The sequence below is a fragment of the Wyeomyia smithii genome, chromosome 3, assembly GCF_029784165.1.
Source record: "Wyeomyia smithii strain HCP4-BCI-WySm-NY-G18 chromosome 3, ASM2978416v1, whole genome shotgun sequence".
Taxonomy (NCBI): Eukaryota; Metazoa; Arthropoda; class Insecta; order Diptera; family Culicidae; genus Wyeomyia; species Wyeomyia smithii.
Window position 1 is genome coordinate 62,300,156 of NC_073696.1, and position 23,268 is coordinate 62,323,423.

Below are 23,268 nucleotides of genomic sequence, written 5' to 3' on the forward strand. Positions count from 1 at the left end.
TAGATTCATCGGCAAATGGATATCGTAAATGACGATACATTAAACAAACTTGCCGGTATCTCTATTAGGCAATACCAGTGGCGCTTTTGAAAGCTACCAAATTAAATAATTGAAGAATCAAAAATATTTTTCCACTTACCAAAATACTGTTGATTGTGAAAAATACCGTAGTCCTTATCATCTACTAAGTTGTCCATAACAGCTAGAAGATCAAATGGTTTTGTGGCGTATAGTAGAGCCATTAGTGCACGCCAAAGTTCATACCTTGATCAACCAATGTGTCCTTTCAACACTCGCAATAATTGCTCTGACTTTGCACAAAAAATGTGTGAAATACATAACGCAACAGTTGTATGATGAATATATTGACAGAGATCGAAATCAGAATATGTATCATACACACATGATGTTTCGGTAAACTTCCGTTTCAGGAGAATAAATCAGTTTTGGGACACTTAATTCAACTTTTGCGTTTTTTTTTGTGGTGACATCCGGCAATTTAATTTAATTCCTCATCATTGCTGCTTGCCCTTTGCATGACGTGTTGGAGGGTTTTCGTTCTGTTGTTATCTTGGAAGCATTTACTATTCTTTTCAGAACTTCAACAGCTACTGAGTATTCTGAACAGCTAGCAGATAGACGAGCGCTGCACAATGTTCAACACAATTTCTTTTCATCTTGCTTTTAGCAGGGTTAATCATTTCAAATTTCCAATCGAATAACAATCATCGCGCGATCACCGTCTGGGGCGCTTTCTTGCAATCTCATACATGTTTTGTAGTTCCCAATGTGACAGATGCACGCACGCTAGCGCTGATGTCGAAATACAAGACGCAGCGTGAACACGGCAGCAGATGGAGCTAGTGTTACTATCGTAAAGTACTGGCATCGTCCTGAACAATGATGTTTTTGGAATTGTTCGAAGTGCTATGTCTGTTAGTCTGTGCCCACCCCCTTGGCTTACTTTGACTACCTTGGACATAAAACAGAATTCGAAATTTGTATCAGGCTTATTAAATTTTTCAAGAGTACTGAAAGTAATACATATTGCATTTCCAGCGATTTTTAGACTTTCGTGCAAAAATTTCTAGAAAAACACTTCAAAACTTTGATAGATATTCTGATTGATCGTTTTCTTCCAACCGCCACAAAATGATACAGTTTACAGGTTCGAAGCTATAGATTCGAGTTCAATCAAAAAGACCATCAACTTAAAAGCCACCATAAAAACAAAAACTGATTTAGAAAATAATCCACCAAGCAATACCATCTCTAGTATTTGTGCACTTGAATTTACTTTTATCATTCGGAACATAACAAAATATTAGCTGTTCATAATTCCTTGCAGGTAAAACACATCTGTGTGCTAGTCGTAATCATTTAGAACAATTCCATTTCTGCAGAGCGCTGTTCACGGTGCAGAGCCATTAGGTTACCTACGTGGGCTAATAACACACCTAAACTAATATTTGCAACACCCGGCGGCAGTCATTTCTACGAAACAGTCAGTCGAGACGTAATTGAAGATATCGTCAGTCGGGACATCCCTGTTTCTGCTGCATTTAGCACATCCAGACCAGGTACCGTACGAGTTGTCTCCTGCTAGGCTAGACTGGTTCAAATATGGTCGAAATGTTCTATCCTTTTCCGCACATCAAAAGTTGACATTTCGCTAGCGCGAATGTTATACCGAGTGGGAGATTATGAACCACTGTAAGGCGAACGCATTTTCCTCGACGACATCCTGTTACGTTCCATCCGAGCGCTTAAGTTGATTTCCTTCCATCAAGTGCACTCCGTACCATTGATGAATGCCGACTGGCTCTCATTCAATCAGCCCAAACATCATCGTGCACAAGCACAAGTAATGTCATGAGAGGAGGAAACGGGCCGTAATTTTGTTTTGAGATAACGTTGATTGCCATCGCAGAATACATATATTCAGCAAACTTAACGGGCCGATCATTTTCCATGCCGCCAGGATATGTTTCCGTATAGATCACATCATTAAGTAAACATGGCATGTCCTTGCGAAACGAAATTTGATACCAGTAGAGCAATTATTAGTTAGTTCCAAAGTGCTACATTAATAATGAATAATCTAATAAGTTCGGCAAGCTACTTACAATAACGTATTCATATTTTGTTCCAAAAAAACCTGGGAATTTTATCATCAAAAAATTTTTTGGATGGATCAAGAAAAGATGCTGGTGTTGTTTGCTATCTATTGAGAGCTGTGACATGAATGCAATATTATATTTTAGTAGTTAATTGTTCTCAACAAAAAATAAAAGAAATTAGTAAGAAAGAAATGTTCAAGTCACTTCACGAAACCAACAATAGAGCTTGATTATAAAGCTTTTCATTTCCCACCTACACCATTATCAAACAAATCTTCTCGCAAGAACCACAGTTTCCATTTTTTCACTATTCTTCTGCAGTCCCAAATCTGTTCAACCGAAAATAACTTCTATCTACGGTTTCAATTAAAATTCCATTCCCTGACGTGCTTCCATTGCGGTTTTTTCTTTTCAATTGTCCTGTGATTTCTAATTTGTTCTCACCAACCGAGCGTTTCACGATTATTGCTCCGGTCAGTTGTGGTGTCGAGGGATGACAAAAAAAGGATATCCGACATCCTACGATGATTACATTCTTCGTTTCCCCTAACGTTGTGGTCTCAAATACAAAAAAAAACTGGTTAGTCACTGGGCACACGTACGGCTTTGCTGTTCCATGAAATATAGGAAGCCAAAAGTGTCCGCATGGTTTTATGAATAAAGTTTCCTTTTTAATGGGGAACCCAATCATTTTATTAGATTAGATTGTTATTGAATTTAATGCATTGAAGAACGATAAAAGTTAAGTTAACTTTGTTATTTGAGTTTACATATTCTTGGAGTTTGGAAATTCGTAGTTTATTTTTTATTTTTTTTAAATTCCAAAATATCGAATTTAAAAGTTTTGTACCAAGATTCGAAATTCCCTTCGAGATTTACGTTTATTCTACTTTTTTTAACTTTGAAAAGTATAACCGAGAGCTTTCGACATATTTATAATTTTTAATTTTTTGAATAAAACATTTTATTCTTTTTCCAAACATTCATTATGATTGAAATTTTAGGTCATATTGAACATATTTTGACGTTCTAATTTTTTTTGCTTGGTCCTATATTTAGCATAACAGATATTGTTTTCACATTTTTCGTTTAAATAATAGGCGAAGGATAAATATTTCGAAAAATGTTGCTCAAAATAAGAAATCGCAATATTGCTGAAATATTGAGGTTCATTCAATATTTTATTTTATCAAAAAAATAACTAAAGTAGTTACAAAATTGTAAAGATCGGCCATACAAGTTTTCGTGTCGAAATTGAGTAGAAAAACAGTCCTAAAAAAACAATATTTATCTGCCGGCTCAAGTGCAAGGAAATTGTTTCCCTGTCGTAAAGAAAATTAAAAGCTTCTGGCTGAGGTAGCACTTTCAGTGAATCCGAGAAACGTGCAACTGTAAACTTGCTACGTAGAATGCTTGCCCAGCCGAAATCATTCCAAACATATCTCACTGTCAGTGTACAAATTGCTGACGAAAACAGTTCAAAATAATGCCGCCTATGTCACGATTTGTTTCTAGTTCTGATGCCAATTAAAAATTCACTGTCCGCAGCAGCAACAGCTTTGGAACAATACAATATCTGAACGACGACGACGACATGGTGAAGTTATGCGATGTCTGCATAAATTGTTCCTCAATGCGGCAAAACCGGCGAGTCTCGTGGCTCCCAAGCGACGACGCTGCGCCGCTGTTGCTGGTCCCAGCTTGTGATGTGACTCTCGCTGGTAAGCAGGCAGGCTGGTAAGGCAGACGTGCGCTGAAAAACGAAACCATTTCACTTCGCAAACATAACAAACATCCGATTCGATGCGGTCTCAGTCTCTGATGGCAATTAAAACAAACCGTCTTGTAAAATTTCTCTAACGGGTCCTGATGTTAGAGGCAGCTCGGACTGACCGCTGTTTTTTGCCTCAACCAAAACATTGAGTGCGGGCAATTAGGCATCTTGTTCTGCTGTAGTTCTGCAGATCGGGCGGATGCTGCTTTTTGATAGTCCAGCATATCGTGGGACACCTAATTGTCTTTGGGCAGTCGGCAATTTGTGGTTTGATGGAGGCAGTAAAACGAAAAGTTTATAAGGCTACAAAATGCAGTCGAATGTTCCGTTAGTGTTGCCAGTTAATGAAAGCTTTCTTGATGGTTCGAATTCAGAATAATGCGTAAAAAGCAGTAACTCACCTGGGTCGAAGCTTCCATCTACCGCCATGACTACTGCAGTCATTATCTGTGTCGCTCCAAGCAGCAAAAGAAGTAAGTACTAGCGGAAACGGCTAACTGTTTGTCACAGCCACGATCGTTGGATAAATGCAATTTTTTGTTCTTATAGAAATTGCAGCACTGTATCGAAAATCGCTAAAATTTAGCACATCATATTTGAGCTTCCGTGTGTTGTTGTTGGTGTACCGTTTGTTGCTAAAAGTTGTATGCTTAGTTTTTTCCAAACCCTGAAATGACCAAAGAATAGAGAGTTATTTTCGCTTCATTTAATTTTTATTTCAAATTTACTCAGTGTCGGATTCTATTAGCAGCTTCACCCAGATTCAGTTTCGTAACCTGACTCTGCCAATAAAGGTGCAGAGGAGGCGCGTTATGACTTAGAATACCTCAGAGCAGCGTGAAAGCACGTTATTCGTTACGGTTTTGTTTCGAGCGATATTTCATTGAATGGTGTAGACATTCTTCGTTTGTGAACTTCAATTGAAAATTCTATCTACCAACATGTTGACATGGCATGTAGAGAAAAAAATTCCTCTGACATGTTCAGCATTTCGATTAAAAAAAACCTAAATTGATCCACCTTGTGGTGCAGAAACCTTTATTATACTAACTATTACTTTATACATATTTGGCCAGTCACTTACAAAACGTATGCCATCATAAGTCCAATTTCAATGAATGAAATGAATTTGAAAGATAGTTTTCAGAGAGTTAACCAAAGACGATCATTGAATTAAAGCTTGACGTGGTTTTTGCAAATAATATGAATGTTATCACTGGAGTACATAAGTCTTATTTTTTCGATCACAAACCAATTTTCAAATGCTGGCTAGAAGTAATTGAATTTTTTTTTTTGAGATAATCGAACGTGGGGAAACAGTAATAGATAACAATGATGCTGATTTCACACTAGAACAGCAAACATGTATGTTAGTTTAATGCGGTTCTACTTATTCGCTTTATTTAACTAGGTCTATACATCTTTGGTAAAGCTTTTCAAAATATCTGCATCGCTATTGTGTTATATGTGGAAACTGTGGGATCAGATTTTGCTACAATGCTTGGCTCCCGAAAGCTGTTAATTTTTGTTACTCTTCGCAAATCTAGGTTCAACGTACAATTTAGTATATATTTTATAAGAAGTGAGGACGGGAGCTTCGGAAGAAAAGGAGCTAAGTAAGCATTGCAGTTTCTTCTTGAATCTTCAAATTTCCAAGAAAAAGCTTAAGGGTAATTTATTTACACCAGTTAAGTCGCACTACGAAGAGTGTAAAGATTATGAAAAGTTGTCCATGATTGTTGATTTCCTTTGAGAAATAAATAGCGATACGAAAAAAGAGGGATAGAGAAGAGGAAAGAGCAGTGAGTGAGAAAAATTATCCAGAAAGTAAAATATCCCATGTCTAAAATATACTTTGGTCAAAACTCTACAGTTCAAGCAACCAATAAAATATCGCACTCAGTATGATTTTCAAATATCTCTGGGGCTTTCATTTGAGCATGCGAACATCAAAATTGGAATAAGCGTTCTGTAAAGAGAGTTTTTTTTTTGTTATTTTTCTTTTTCGGTTCGATTTTGATTCACTACACATATAAACAACATATTTACACATACATACATACAGGCACACATACACATACATACAGAAATTGTTCAGTTCGTCGATCTAAGTCGATTGGTGTATAACACATGGCTCTCCGTGCCATTCATTTTGCCTTAAATGTTAAATGTCGCATATAAAAAGTACTCTTTGATCAATATTTCAAAATCTAAGCCGTTAATCAAAAATCCACTCGGTAGCATTCTGGGGGAGCACAGCAGCTTTCGTTTGCGTATAGGATCATCAAAATCGGATATTGCGTTCTGTAAGAAAGGAGCGTTACTATTTTGCGGCACATACATACAGACAACATACATACACACACACACACATACACACACACATACACACACACATACACACACACATACACACACATACACACACACATACACACACACATACACACGAACAGCCATTGCTCAGTTCGTCGAGCTGAGTCGAATGGTATTTACGGTTCGGCCCCTCCGGACCTTGGATCTATTTTGCGTTTTTCTACCGATTTTATAACCTTTGTTCAGTATAACAAAGGTAAAACGGAAGATGACATTTTTTTATGCTTTTTTTAAACTATCATACATTTTTTGTGTTTTGCTCTGAAAGCTTGCAGTATTGGGATCTAGTTTAACTCTTACTTTTTTTTTTACTTACTTTTTTCAGATCTGATTGTTAGTATTATGAAAGTGAACGTTTATTGAAATGTTAGATGCAACCCCATAACATTAATTTTTGTAAACATTCTGGTAATTTATGTGTACTGGCGCTCCTATAATTCCTGATTATTAAAATGTGAATACGCAAAAAATATTAAAAATATTCTACTTTGAGTACAAATTCATGTGAAAAAAGCTTTGCACACGTGTTTGGCTACTGAGTTTTCGAGAGTTTACTAAAAGCATTATAGCAAAAATACGCGGATAAAAATTTGTTTGAACAAAAATATTCTTTTTTTTCTCAAAAGTGAATGTGAATTTTAAACTATACTACAAAATGGCAATGGTTTTTGCCGTAGGATAACGTCTTACAGCAATATTCTGAGACAGAGTGCAGAATGAAAATCTAAACATCGAGAGCGTCACAAAAATTGTTCGATTTCAAATGCTTAGGCAAAACTCAATCAGTTTTCAAGAGATTTCCATCATCCTTGCACTAATCGATTGGAAATTTGAATACACGTCCACTTAATTGCGAAAAAATGTGACTTTATGATGATAACTATTTTTTTATTCACATAACATTTAATTGACACGGCACAATACAATATAATGTTTAACAACGCCAGTATTTATACTGTCTTACTTTTAAAGTTTTTTATAAACAAAGAGAATTTTTTTTATCCTCGCTGCCTGATGCCAACTATTGTACTATTGAAAAATGTAGAGCCTGAATTCGAATATGAGTGTTTTTGAAACCGAGATGACATCCAGAGCCCGGAAATCGACCCCAGATGTCATTTTAAAATTTACGATGGTAATTTTGGTATTTTGGAAACAGTGAATTTTTGGAATCGAGATAATAATAAGTCTGCAAATCGACTCCAGACGCTATTTTGAAGTTTAAGGTCATGACTTCTGGTTTTCGGAAAACCGTTTAAAATGGCAGAATGACAACTCAAATGTGTATTTCCGGAATCGAGATGACGCACAAAGGCCGAAATCGACTGCAGACGTTATTTTAACCCATCATAGACCAGCTGTTCGAGTTATTAAACAGTACTTTAGATTTTTTTACGCTCAACTGAGATGAGATTAACATATTCCGTTTTCTGTTTATGATAGCTGGGAATGTTAGGCGCAAAAAGAAAAACAGACCTGGCACCCCTCCCCCCATTCCGTATGCAGGGGAGCGTTTCACGCAAATGTGTTCAAAAATACAAATTTTCAATAGTTGCTTTGAAGCTGAAAAAAAAACAATAGAAAATATGTTCTAGTAGCTAACAGATGACAATGTTTTTGTACTTTTCATCAATGTTTTGCAAGCATATTTTTTCACGCTTGAGCCCACTGTAGTGCGAAACGGCTAGTTGAAAACTCGGTTGTGGAAAGCCGAAAAAAATTTCTAAAGTAGAATACTTCTCTCAGGAAGTTCGGCTACATAGAGATGTGAAATGAAAATCTAAAACTGAAAAAAGTGAAAAATATGTCCAATTTCAAATGCTAATTAATCGGTTCGTATTCCATGGATTTCCTTCGTTCTTGCAGCAATTGATTTGAAAATCTTCTAAGATTCTTCCCAAATGATTCTGATTGGTCGTTATATGATTGTTTTCCAAGCACGGTCGACAGAATTTTATACCTTGCAATTAAAAAATGCTTTTTGGCCTATATAAGAGCCTGTTTCAACCGAAGCCGCTCATAATAGTTCTAGACAGCGACAACAGCAGTCCTCCCTTAGCAGCAACAGCGCAGTGGATACCAGCGATAGCGTATAGCGGCCTCAACTGTGGCAAATGCAGTCTCTGTGCGATAGCGGGCATTAGTAAATGCACTCAGTGAAAAGTTGACTCATTTTGACAACACATGAGCCGTCTAGTTTTGAGTGTTAAATCAAGATGTGAAGACGCCAAGATGTGATCGGTATCTTATCCGATATTGAATCGAAGAACCAATTGCCCTCTTCAGGATGAAATAACCTAATGATTAAAGAGCTAATATTTTCTCTTGAGTTATTTTACATTTTCAAATTTGTAAAAGTTATAAGTTTTACTTTATCTCCATGTCTCAGAACGTACTGAATTAACTTTTCCGAAAAATTTTCATTATCTGCATAAAAATTAATTTTTCACATAACCAAAATTTAAAAATTGTCACGCCCCAATCATAACAAGAAACTTACTATATTATTGAAAATGGTCAATCCTTGTTTAAGCGCAAAATTCGATTGATCTGATAAGTCAACGTTTATGTACTAGAAAAAATGACTGACATTATTAAAATCACGTTGAAGAAAAATGGGGGCCTAGGTCCGGTCTATGTTGGGTCAAAATTCAAGATGGAGATTACCGTTTACCGAAAACAGCCAATATATGTCTAAATATAACCTGACATGGATATTGCTGGAACCAAAATGATGCCCAAGAACCGGAAACCACTCTCGGATGCTATTTTATTGTTCAAGATGGTGACTTCCGCTTTCCGGAAAACAGCCTAAAATGCTCTAATATCACCTAATATGAGAATCTCCGGAACCGGGACGAATGTTATTTTGAACCTTTTCAGGGGAACGTCGTTAAAATAAAGTAGGTTATGTAGGGGCTTTTTTACGGATAATGAATCAGTTGTTAGCGTAACAGTTTATGTGTTTTATAGCGCAGGAATTTTTCTGAAAAAATGCGCCCTTAAAGAAATACTGTACTCTTGCCAAATCGATTCTTGAACATTCATTTTTTGCCTCTTATTGAAATTTAATATCTAACATCACAATAAAAATTTCGAATGACTTTCCGCCAAATAATCACCGCTCCTATTTAGGGTTATTATTTATTACAAAAAGAGAGGAAGAGGCATGAAAGAGATTTATTACTGAAATTTACCTTGTCAGATCATCAAATTGATTAACCATAATCATGTGTATTCCCCAAACTATTGCAAGAAATACCAACAACAAACACACAAGACATGCTAAGTTAACCTTGCGGTCATGTCTTATACACAACCTGATCAACTTTTTACAGATTTTTTTGTGACATGAGCTATTTTAAGATTAATTTCATTATATATATTTCATTTATTAAAGGTAAAGAATCGAACAGTATATTTTTGACTTCGTATAAGCGTCTGTAAGCAAACGCGACGCGATAGACTCGGACAACATTACTAATTTGTCCGAACACGTTAAGCAATGCTGTGCAGTGCTACAGTGCTGGTTGGTCCGTCTATTGTTTAACACTGTAATCGAATGAGTCGCCTACCTAGCTACTACTGGCTGTAGGTCGAGCTAGTTTCCAGTTTCCAGTAAGAGTCAACCCCCGCTTCAGTAATCGGTTATTATTTTTTTTCTCTCTGTATGGACTCATCACTGCGACCAGAGATATTTGATCTATTGTGATATTATCCAGGTGTTTTCTGTACTCCGAACTTCATATTATTGGCATTATCACTAGTAAATGCTACGCTTTTCATTTGTATCCGTGCTTGTGTGTGAGAGTTTACCCTTTCGTTTCAAGCTTGCTGCTCTACAATATCGTGCCTCTTTCTATCCTACCCATATCGCAAAATTACAATTCCCTGGAGTGAGACTACACGTGAAGTTCCTTTCTGTCCAGGGTAATCCTTAGAGAGACTTACTATTACAATTCCCTGGAGAGGATAAATATTTTTGAGATCAGTTTTATTATAAGAAGGACTTTTTTTGTCAAGAGGAAGGAGACTTATCGAAACTTCGTTCCAGCCAAGATCGCGTCATAATAACAATTCCCTGAAGAGAACTATTATACGTTACTCAGACCAGTTTTATTATAAGAGGGAGTTATTTTTGTTAGGTTGAAAATCAGCAGGGGTACTATAGAATTCAGTTTGAAGGAAGGGTATGTAGTGGAGAGTAAACCCATGTTGAAGTCCATTGACAACCAAATGGCCTGATTCTACTGAGATTCGAACCCACGTCCATCCGCTTATCAAAGCAGACTCTGTAACTTTGCAGCTACGAAGCTCCCTCATCGGTTATACAATGAAGACTAAATTTCTGATAGCTGGAGCTTTTGTACGTGACTACTGAGAGTTAAAATTTCCATGGGCGTGTCGCAAGACAAAAAATTGTAAACTATAAAATGGTAATGGAAGTAAAATATTTACGATAGCTTCACCGGCCACGGTTGAGAAATGATCACAACGAAAAACAAGAACTTTATTATATACTTTTTTGCGTAGTTATCGCTATCGGCCATTTGTAATTGACACGCTATCTAGACCTTTCAGAGTAGGGTCCCTCCTTAACGAAGTAGACGCTACTTACTGATAAGCGCTCATAGAGAAGAAGTAAACGCGTTTTTAATAAAATGTTCGTTGTTCGTTAACATTTGTCTGCGTTCGTCTTCGTCTGTCCGAGTCAAAGACCAAAGTTATCCTAGAGGTTAAGGGCAATTTGAAGGAACGCATCCCACAGTTGCCCGGACCGAGTTACGAAGAGTCCCAAGTAACACACGTTGGTATAGAATAGTTGACGTTATCTATTCCATGACATCAATATCACCAGAAAAGCGCAAAACATGTAGGCTAGTAGAACAAGTACCGATAACTGCATGACAGCAAGCCAACTTGATATAATTAAGTGGCAAAATACATCTCGAGTACCAATACGGCAATGCGCAAATCTGTTGCTCTGACAACTGTTAACCAACGCATGAGCAAATGTGTTGTGTCTGCGCAGTGCAACTAGATCGTGAATTGCTTTTATCAGTGGCATTTTTAATTGATTATAAAGTGATGACAAAAAATAATATTCAATCTTTCAAAAAAGTTGTTTCTTTCGCTTGAATATTGAAATTGTTTTCGCATAGTTTCAACGTTATCTGGATATAAAATCTAACAAAACTAGACAACGCTGTTAGATATACAATAACAAAAAACTGAAGTGATATTGGTTACACTGCAAGCGTTTTGTTTATCTTTTGATGGCGCGTTTTGACCCGCTTCGAATAAATATAGATATCGTTCATATAATTCAAATATTATTTTGATCAAGTAATTTTAAGTTGAGTGTTGAATGGTACGACTATTGTACTGAGGAAAAGTATTTTACAGGTACGTAGTGTTGTTATTAGATGGTGTAAATTACACCGTGTAATGTCTTACGGAAAGACCAAGTGATAGTGATTGTCATTCTTGAACTCATGTTATCAAAAACATCTCCAAAACCAGAAAAAACGAGCTTGTTTTCGAAATGCGGTTTTATTACTGATAAAAAACAACTTCAAACACAATATAATAACACAAGTTTTCAATTGCGCTTGTAGTACACTCGTATGACTACTTTTGTTTTTACTTATTTTCTAACATGTTTTGTGTGTTACTTGGGGTGCTGTTTTCGGGTCGAGTTCCACTTGTATGTAGTTGAAGTTTCATCTTTGCTGACAGAACCAGAATCGGCGGCAGACGATTGAAAAAAAAAATAAAGAAAGTATGATGGAGTAGTTAAAAGTATGTCTAACAAAGAAGTTGAATTTACCATCCAGAATGTAGTACTACTGCTGTGTCTTCGGGAAAACTTCCTTTTAATCAAGAAGCATACCAGATGGTAATGACGAGCTATTCACTGCTCACGATGGCCAGGACTGAGCGGAGTTAAAGAAGGACGAAACTGATCGGTGAGGCGTACCTACGTGGATGCCGTTTCTATTGGGCAAGCCAATATCAGCGTAGCCGAGATCATGCAAGTCAACAAGCACTAAACAACCTTGCGAAACACGAGATGACTCTTGGGTTTGTAATGAAGCTGGATTCGATTGGATTGGATTGGATCATGTGCTCTGACTAAGCAGTGCCGGGAGCCGTTTGAAAGTGTTAGAGAACGTGCCCCTCCTCCGTTGGAGAGTATTTACTCAGATCGCTGGCATGGAATGTATCAAGTTATTCGGTGTCGTCCTTGATTGGACGTACTTCGTTGTGATCTCTACCATCAAGTCCAAGTCGAAGATGTTTGGATGATTCAAGGACTAGCAATAGCTATAGCTGAGTGGCAGATAAAAGATCAAATGAGCAATTCAACTATTACAAGAATCAAGAAAACCTACAGCAAATTGGGGTAGTGGCTTTAATGAGTTGCTGGTTGAAAATCTGATATCTGACCAATTCAAAAGCTACGAAGATGATGTGGTAGGAATCGGTTCCGACGGCACCAGCTGAACGGTCACTCTACGGTGGCTTTGACTGCAAGCGAAATCCACGAGAAGTGGATGAACGTAAAACCAGATAATGCTATGTCATGGATCCTGAACCAGCAGCGAAATGAAGTTAAGCCCCAAGAGCCGAGAAATGGTACAACTGTCCTCACTCCGAATGGATACCAGCTTTGAGACAATTTGGCGAGCAAAATCGTTATTGCAAGAGACGTCAAGTTCAACGAAGATTGTTTACCTTACACTGAAGCGGACACAGTGGTTCGCAAATCAGTAAGTGGCTTTTTGTTCCATGTTTACGGCCACAGTCTCGTGGTCAAGCGAGAAGCACGAGGCGTGGCTGGAGTGTTTTGGATAGCCTGTTTTCTGCATGATCTTGGTGTTAAGATTGCGCAATCTGTGACGATCTATAAGGACAATCGTAGTTGCAGAGGGATGACCCAAAACCTGCCATTAAACACCTTTTTATACGCGAACACACTGCAGCTGATAGCTGATTTGAAACAAGTAACGGCAATTGCCACTCAGTGTTGGTGTCTGACAGACGGCACGAAGAGCGAAACTTGAAACACCGAAGCCAGTTTCAGTGTTATATGATCGGCACCGGTGCCTCAAACTTCGGCAAACACCGGAGACGAGAGCTTCAGTTTCGTGAAAGCACCGTAGCCGAATGTTTGAACTTCGTAGAAACACCTCGGTCACTGCCATATGGCTCTGCTAGGCCCAATGAGAAGCGAAACGTTTTTAAAGATACTCACATTGTTGATATTATTCTTTACGTGAGACCAGTGTTTTCCGAAGCTAGATCCACCGGCTCCGGTGTTTGCCAAAGCTTAAGGCATCGGTGCCGATCATATAACACTGGCACTGGCTTCGGTGTTTCAAGTTTCGCCCTTCGTGCCGTCGGTCTAATACTAACACTGAGTGGTGGTAGCAAGACACGTCGTATCGTGTTGCTATGCAAAAACCGCACCCGTGCAGCACGGTTCAGTGTTTATACCAGGGATGTTACGGATGTGATTTTTCAGACATCTGCAGATGCGGATGCGGATGCGGATATGTGATTACGGATGCAGATGTTGATGTGGATGTCAATTTTCATGCTGATGTTCCACATTCGCGGATGCGGATACGGATATCCGTAGCATCCCTTGTGTTATATTATTTGGGCGAGCAGTAAATACACCAAGGAAAATTTTTCTGCAATATTTTATGAAGCGATATTTTCTTTCAATATCCGCATGGTATGATGCGGATGCGGATGCGGATATGTGATTACGGATGCAGATGTTGATGTGGATGTCAATTTTCATGCGGATGTTCCGCATTTGCGGATGCGGATTTTTTTTTGTACTCTGTATGCCTGACGGGCACTGGGTACTGAAATGCCACTGCGACATTCTTGCTGATTGTCTTTTGTGGCGGGCCCCGATTGCTGTGCACAGGTTACGGCGGATTGCTCGTACTCATTGATGGAGTAGAACTGTTTTGTTGTAAACCTGTGCCCCAATTAGGTACAACATAGTTGATGAAATTAATGACCTGCTTGGGATTGGAGCTCCATACTTGGTATGGAGTTGAAAGGTAACTTCCTAAGAAGTTGTACCTAGAGGAAGCAAGAGCTTCGCAAGAGCAAAGCAAATGCTCTGAGCTCTCTGGTTCAGATTTGCAGAATCGGCAGGTGTCGTTCAACACTACGCCGATTTTCTTTAAATGATAAAAAGCGGGACAGTGTCCGGTGAGGAGTCCCGTGATTATCCGTAGGTCACTACGATTTAGACTAAGTAGCTTTCTGGCGGTTCCAGGGTTCGGATAGATAAACTGTTTAGCTTGTCTACAGCCCTGTGCCTGTTGCCATTGGGATACTATTTCTAGCCCTTCCCAAGTTAGTAGTTCGCTTTTGATAGCGGAAATGGACGTACCCAGAAACGGCTCGGGGCCAATAAACCGCTGAGCTGATCCCTGTCTTGCTAGGTAGTCAGTGTGTTCATTACCCTCGACTCCGCAGTGTCCGGGCACCCAAAACAGAAAAACTGAATTCTGTCGGGAAAGTTCCCGTAGAGTTTCAATGCATTCCCAAACAAGTTTGGAAGCGCATTTGACGGACTTAAGTGCTAGTAGTGCTGCTTGACTGTCCGAGAATATACCGATTTTCGCATGTCTGTAGTTGCGTTGCAGACATATTTTTGCGCAGATATATATGGCATATACCTCTGCTTGAAAAACGGTGGGCCATTTTCCCAGGGAAAACGTTTCCCTGATACCGGGTCCGTATATACCAGATCCCGTAAGGGATCCCATTTTCGAGCCGTCCGTATAAAAACTGACGATGCCAAGTGGAAGATTAGGCCCTCCATTGTTCCACATAGAGCGGTTTGTTTCAATCACTCTATATGGAATATCCATGTTGGTCCTAACGTCCATCCAGTCGGAGACTGTGGTTAATAGCGGAGTTAGTTTGAATTCCCTAAGTATGCGAAGGTGGCCGATTTGGTCTCCTTCAAGTATAGTTTTCCTTCTTTGCAACCTTAGAGCGCCAAGCTCTGCTTCCTTTTTCACATGAAAATGTAGAGGTAGTAGGCAAAGCATAGCTTCCATGGCTGCAGTTGGAGTTGTTCGCATAGCGCTGGTAACCGAAAGACATGCAAGTCTTTGAACTTTTTTGAGTTTGGCTTGTGCAGTCACTTCGTTCACCTTAGGCCACCACACTAGGGAAGCATAGGTGATTCTTGGTCGGGCAATGGTCTTGTAAGACCAGAGTGCCAAGTCTGGTTTCAGTCCCCAGGTCTTACCGAACAGAGTTCTGCAGGCCCAGATCGCTGAGATCGCTCTCTTAGCAGCATGATCCAGTTCAGTTTCTTGTCCAGAATAATTCCGAGATATTTGACTTCATTGCTGAAGCCCAGTCTAACTCCATTCAGTATTGGAGGAGTGATGGAGATCGTCCTTCGTCTACCGAATGGAATTAGGACTGTTTTTAAGGGGTTTATGTTTAGACCCTCCTGTAAACACCATGACATGGTGGTATTCAGAGCCGTTTGCATTCGGCTCGACAGATTTGCGTCATCTTTACCTCTGACGATGAGGACGATGTCATCGGCGTATCCAATGATCTCGTAACCAAGCTGTGAAAGCTTGTTGAGAAGTGCGTCGACAACTAGTGACCATAACAAGGGCGAGAGAACTCCTCCTTGCGGGCATCCCTTGATCGCTGACATTGTTACAGACGAATCTCCCAAGGTTGCTGTGATCACTCTGCTAGAGAGCATTGCGTGTATCCAGCTCCTTGAAGTGTGGTCGATTCCCTTATGAGAAAGAGCCGTATCAATTGATGCAAAGGACGTGTTATCGAAGGCCCCTTCAATATCAAGAAAGGCACATAGCGCCGTCCCCTGATAACTCAGGGACTTTTCAATCAACGTCACTAAGCTGTGAAGAGCAGTTTCTGTTGACTTGCCGCATTGATAGGCATGTTGGTTCCTGTTCAGCGGGGAGTCTTTAAGAAACTCATCAGGGATATATTTATCCATTATTTTCTCCATCAGCTTGAGAAGTGATGAAGTCAGACTTATGGGCCTGAAAGTTTTAGGTAGGGTTTTGTCCTTTCTTCCAACTTTGAGGATAAACACTACCTTCACCTTCAGCCAGTTATCCGGAATATGGCCCAGGATAAAGCTGGCTCTGAAGAGGTTGATGAGTTCGGACATGATAACTGCGGCCGATTTTTGTAGAAAGATGGGTAGTATGCCGTCTGGACCTGGAGACTTCATAGGGTCGAATGAGCTTAGAGCCCAGCCTATTAAAGCTTCCGTGAACAGTCGACGGGCCAGCAGGATGGAATCCCGAGACGCCATATGTCTCGAATTGTCCTGTCGCGACCCATCACTATTCAGTTCTTCGGTCTCTGTCGATCCAGGAAAGTGGGTGTTCATAAGAACCTCCAGCGTTTCCTTGGTAGTGACAGTGAGGCATCCATCCTCTTTCCTCACTTGTCCTAAACCGTTAGTATGGTATTTGGACATCGCCTTTTGGAGCCGCGTAGTTTGGATTCTTTCACAGAAACTCACTCTGGATTTCCGTTTAGCCTTGCGTAGCTCGGCGTTGTACTTAGTGAAGGACGCCCTGTAGTCGTCCCAGTTAGACGTGACTTTTGCCCTGTTGAACAACCGCCTAGTTTCCCGACGAAGGTCACTAAGTTGATCATTCCACCAGGGTACGTCACGGCATACTGACCGCTGTGTTAGTGGACAGTTAGCGTCGAAAGCATCCATGATTCTGTTTTGTAGATCATTTGCTGCCGAATTCAGGTCAACTGAATTTCGAATGTTGCTGTAACTGAAAGTTCGTGAATCGATCAGGTGTTCCTTAAAGGATTCCCAATCTGTATTCTTAGGATTTCTGAACAGCTCTCTTTTCAGAGGGTTAGCCTCTATATTCAAAACGATGTGTCTGTGGTCCGACAAACTAGTTTCATCGGAGACAAGCCAATTTTTAATCCTTTCAGAAATAGAGGCGCTACACAGAGTGAGATAAAGGACCTCCTGTCTGATAGCGTTGATAAACGTGGAGTTATTCCCTACATTACATACATTGACATCGTTAGAAGTAAGGTATTCAAGTAGGTACTCACCCCTGGTGTTGGTGTCCGAGCTGCCCCAGATCGTGTGGTGAGCGTTGGCATCGCAGCCGATCAGAAACGGCTTGTTGATGGCCTTGCAGTACCGCACGAGCGCAGCAACTTCAGATGGCGGTATATCACCTTGGCCGCCCGGGAAGTAGGCCGACGCGACAACCATTTCCTGCTTTCCTCTGGTTGTCGGTACTTCAACCATGACGGCAACGACGTCGCGTTGGATAAATTCTGTAATAGTTAAAATTTTAGTTCTCTATTTAGCAGAATCGCAGTCCTTGGTTTGGACTGCGTGTCACAGTAGATTAACCTACCGTTAGGAGCGTTAAGTCCGAGAACTTTGGATTCGTTGATCCACGGTTCCTGGATGAATGCAGCCGCTAGCTGCTCTTTGGCGAATCTCCTGCAAAGAACACCCGAGGCGCCTTTTGCGTGATGGAGATTCGCTTGCACGCAGCGAAGGCTGCTCACTTTGCAGTGAAGTTGCCGTCTTTGTCCGGATCGGAAGATGATCCTGGTATTGGCTGACGGCTGCCAACAGCGGTTTGGCTGGTTGATGGAAGTTGCTCTTCCTCACTGTTCGGCTTCGGTTGCAGCAGTCGATTGGCAAGGTCGTCGCGCACACTGTGGCGGTTTTTGACTCCGGGGGGTGCGACTGTTCGGTGGTTGATGCTTCACACTCTTGCGAGTCTTCGGCGAAACCGTCCGAGCAGCCGCGGGGTTGCGTTGTTTGGGTGGTGACAGCGCACTCACGGGGAAGCATCCTGCGCGTACCTTCCCAACCGCAGGGTTGCGTTTGGGTGGTTGTGGGGCACCCCCGGAGGAGTTTCCCACGCGAACCTTCAGCCCATTCGCAGGATCGCTTTGCCTGGGTGGTGGCAGAGTACTCCCGGAGAAGTTACCCGCACGTACCTTCCCTGACGTTGCGACGGAGTCTTTCCTGCCTGTGACGTTCGGCCTTCCGCTTACCTTTCGGATGCGTGCTTTGCCGAAACCGTAGTGCAGTTCATTATTTCTACTCTCAACGAGTTTGGCCGATTCTTTGTCAATATCCAGAACTAGTTCGACCAAGGTCTTTACCAATTTGCGGTTACAGACTCGCCACATTTTGGTAGAGAGATGGTCGTTCTGATTCTGGAGTGAACGAAGAATCTTCTCGTCCGGAGAGTTCGCACTGTCCGCGAAGTAACCGACATACCGTCTGGCCTTCGGCAGATCCTTCATGTGGTAAACACGAAGTTGTGCTCCCTCCCATGGCACGAGAGAAGGTCCAACCACTGCACTGTGTCGTTGTCGGCACAGGCAAGTTGCAGGGAGCCATTTTTTAGATGGCAACCGTTAAACTTGGGCTTGGTGGTTGGATTTTCCTGGTCCGCAATGTGATCGAGGATGGAGGTCCGGACAGCCTGAAGCTGGTCCGTTGTGAGTAGGGAGCATGGGTGGGTAGCAGAAGTAACCGCAAGGCTTATAGCTTATGTGGCCTTCGAGAGCGGCTTCGAACCCGATGACCCCAAACCAGTGCCGTTCCGCAGTTTTTTAGGCTGTGGACACTTAGTACTGGTATTTGGGGACACCAAGTCGCCCGACCGCTGTCGCTTGGCGGTGACTTGGTTCGACTGAGCAGGCTGCTCTGTTGGAAGGAGGGCCAGCTTTCTGGCTTCTTCGTACGAGAGACCGTAGCGGAGATTTTTGCTCAGTCGCCGCCTTTGCGCATTTGAAAGTCGCTTGACAAGAGGTGCCGATGATTCGGGTTTCCCTTCGTCATCGGGCCTTGTCTGTGGACCGGGAACTAAGTCCATTTGACTTTCGTCATTCCCTTGTGGAGAAAGTAGGATTAAGGATGAAGCAGAGGGTCCTCCGTCCAGCGATTCGCTGTCGAGGTTGAAATCATCCTCATGCTCCATCTCCTCCGTTCTGCCCGGTGCGTTTGTTTTTATTGGACTACGCTCCGATGAGTCCATGGGAGGCGGATGCGGATACGGATATCCGTTACATCCCTAGTTTATACCATGGCTGACTGCGACGAACAGTTGAGCTTCATAATCAAAAGGGAGTGGCGAAGTTGGCCTTGAGAAGCTGACAAGCGCTCATGGAGAAGATTTTCAGTCATTCCCAATCAGATGTTTCTAATTTGTTAACGTCTGCCTGAGTGTTTGTCCGTCCAAGTCCAAGTCTGATGTTATCATACAATTTTTTATTTACTCGATATTTTGAGAAATAGCAGTCCAAAAAAAAAAAAAAGATAGCCAACTAATACCTGTGAACATTCAAATTATTATTGATTTTTAAAATTTCGGCCCACTCATTTGGCGCCCTTCGATGATTGACAAGCAGGCGACCGCCTGCTTCACCTTCGCGTTAATCCGTCCCTGGCTGTGCAGTCCACCGGTTGGTCCCGTCTACTGTTGAAAAGTTGCGATCGAATGAATCGTCTGCTAAGCCTTACTGCACTTAAAAAAGCAGCTGTTTTGCCGGCTACGGGTCGAGCATAATTCCAGTAAGAGTCTACCGTCCCCTCGCTACAGTAATCGGTTCTACGATGGAGAATAAATTTCTGCAAACTGGACTTTTTATACGTGACTACTGAGAAGTAAATTTTCGGTAGGCGTTGCGTATACACTAGAGCGAGTAAAATAAAAACAATAACAAATCGTCCACAAAGTCAGATTGGTTGCATACTTTAGTGTCGGTTGTTCATATGATTCAAACAATACATGTCATTTAAAAATTTTTCGAAAGTGTATCCCAATCAATCAGTTGTTTTTGTTACAAAAACGCAACCGAAGAATAATGTCTGATCGGATGATTCCAAAACCTCAGTAATCTGATGAATGACTTATATACAAACACTCAAACCCTGTTCACTTTTTCCATGGTTGAATTACTACATTTTCAAATTCGGACGCCTAACTTTCAGATAGACGAGATTAACGAATCTAACGTCAAAACTCCAGGATGTACAAAAGTTACACAATTTTCAATTGTGTAACTTTCTTTTTCTTCAATTTTTTGAATGTCCTCATTCTTCAAGCATAAACGTATTCCAATGATATAAATCGAATGATTATTTCAAATCTAGAATGTCATAGTGATAACCTTCCTAATGATATCCGTTTACAAGATATATCAAATTTATATTTCTACCTAATTTTAAGGATTTTTCCATCAAGAAGGCATAAAACTGTATGGTAAATAACAGAGTTTTCTCTTTCTTGGTCCTTACGTAATTAACATGACAGATTGAATCTCGAAAATATGTTCATTTGTTTGCCATTCTCTCAATTCTACGTTAGCTACGTTTTTAGAAAAAGTTTTTTTTAGTACGACCTTATATAAAAGATAGTGGAAAGAAAACTCGATTTCATTCTTATTCCGGACACGCCAATGACAGGCAATAATGCTAGTAGCAGGATATTCTCCCATTATCGTGACTGTTACCGGTTAGAAGAGCAAGCCATTAGGAGCAGAGAACTGATCGCTAGTCGGCTATTCAGTGCTGCGAAATACCTGACTTCTAATTGTGTGCAACCAATTTTCCACATTAGTTTAAATAATTTTTACAACAACACAGCTGATAGGTTGAATCTGTTGCTAAACCCCAAAACCTACCCCCGTGCGCACAGCTATGAACAATTCACTGACATAATAATTAAGAATCAATAACAGTTGAGCAAGCCTTTTTGTTTTCCCGGTTTCTGCTCTAATTAACACTTCATTCAATCGGTACCCCATCATCGCACATTTCCCAACGCAGGTCAGTGCTGTTCTTGATAGTCATTGATTATTAACAAATATGTACAATCAATGCTGGTGAAAGCACCGCCCTTCTGTCGGGCAGCGACTGTCCGAGAACGCGCGGGTGCGAGCATTTCCCGGTTTCTACAAAAATAACCCAAACATACTCACACACACCCATTACGTGACACAATTAGGACAGTTGGTCGGTGACAACGACACGGGATGAGCACTGCATTCTCCCTTCGGCTGCTAGTTGGGCAGATCTTTCACCTTCCCGGTTTGGCATATTCTGTTTGGCGACAGCACAATTAGCCAGATTCTGTCAGGCGCACCGTGAATGGCAATGCACTCGTGAAATTACACCGGTTGATGCTATCTTTTTTTGTGGATGCTAGTAAAAGCTGTTTCGTTAATGTGTTTTCGCATAGAATGCGTTAAAAGTTTACTGGTTTGAAGTAAAATAGGAACATCTGTCTGCCCTGGTTACTATCACTTAACGAGTCAACATTACGTGCTCAGTTTATACATCAACTGATTGATCTTGCCGAAATATGAACAGTGCAAGCACATTCGTGTGGAACTAATAATCGAGAAATATATTTTTACCGGCATAAAACGGCATAAAAGCAATAATAGCTTCAAAACATATACACTTTCTAAAAATAATTTGCATGAAGATGACCCAGGCGAAAATTTAAGACAAAAGAAAATTTCCCCTTCAAAGTAAAACGAAAGGTGTAAATTAGGGTTTATACGTTTCACCCCAGTAATATAGATGGATAAAATTGAATTGGTCAACGTAATGTCAATATAGTTTTTTTTTGAGACAGACATATAGACGTGAAAGTCGAACATCGGTAATCGTCTCGTAGTTCAATATTATTTAGGGAATCGAAAACAGAACCCGCTAGCGTTATTTTTAGAGCACGCAATTATGGTGGCAAGAGTAAAGAGTGTGCACCCTGATCATTAAATTGCTCGAACCAGAAGTTGTGGTTTTCCACTCCAGTTACGCCAGATCTGTCGGCAATATCCTAAAAGCTTTCAATTAGTAGCCACCACAGACATCCCGCTAATGTTCGTTAGAACTAGGGAATTATGGATGCGATGGACTTTGCATTACTTACTCCTCATAGGATGACCGAATCGGTCCGAATCTGAAATATATTCCTGTCGCCGGTTGTAATCTCTCACTATGATTCGTGCTTCCTCTAGGGCATTCTAATGCGCGTCATTTATTGGCGAAATCAATGACAACAGCAGGTTTGTAGTTATTAATTCATTCTGGAGCATTGCAATCAGATTATGGATTGATCGCTATTTATAGAAATGCAACTGTGTAATAATCATCGATTCGCTGGTACGTTAATGTATAGCCGCAATATCATAGAAGCGGGGAGTTTTATTATTTATAGTTACTTGCTAGTAATATTGTTACCGCCTGAAACATGATACAATGGAATAAAACTGTTGTGTCGTCTGTGTACAAAGTCAAGACAGCAAAAGTGACTCCAAAAGCACTCCGGGAGACTCGATTTACATACTTTTCTGTATTGATTGAGGCTTGTCTCGAGGAATAACACCCACATCGATTTCGATATTCTCATAACATGCTGTTCCCATAGAAGTTAGGTTGGAAATAGAAAAAAATCACTTCAACTGGGAAGCCATCAAATATTCATTCATAATTGCGAAGAAAACTGACGATAGCTAAATTATGTCTGAACTTTACTCGCTTGAGGACTTGATGAATTATACAAATCTTATTTTTGCAATGAGTGTTCAGTAAACAAAAGGATAATAATGCTTTTCTGATCAGTGAATAACACTGGTCAACACAGGTGCACTCCGAATGCTCAAACCGGAGAAAAATGAAAGATTACAGCTAAAAGTTAAAAAAAATACCCTTAGTGTAACTGCTTCGGTGTGCGTAATACCAGAAGTAACTATGAATCTCTGCTTGTTCTTGGAAAACCAAGAATAACTTACGGTATGTTTTCATAGAAAAAAGTAAAATTTTCTTTGCTTGATTTAGAAAATCTCAAAAAACGGATACATTTAGAAAGTCTCTAAATTTTTTTTATTTTTTCAAACTTAATTTAAAACCAACTTGCAAAGAATTCATTTCGG

The 23,268-nt window shown here is 40.4% G+C and overlaps 1 protein-coding gene across 7 annotated transcripts in view; it reads right to left on the minus strand.

Moving 5' to 3' along the window:
- Nucleotides 1-23,268, minus strand: part of LOC129726470 (MAGUK p55 subfamily member 7) — a 54,580-nt gene that overhangs the window by 26,781 nt on the left and 4,531 nt on the right. For 6 of the 7 annotated variants that reach the window (XM_055683188.1, XM_055683187.1, XM_055683185.1 and 3 more), the window contains exon 2: nucleotides 4,296-4,561. In XM_055683188.1, coding sequence (XP_055539163.1) covers nucleotides 4,296-4,338 — 43 coding nt within the window. In that variant the 5' untranslated portion in view covers nucleotides 4,339-4,561. Of the gene's footprint in view, nucleotides 1-4,295; nucleotides 4,562-17,400; nucleotides 17,604-23,268 lie in introns of those variants that run through there. The other variant, XM_055683186.1, reaches the window with a different exon arrangement.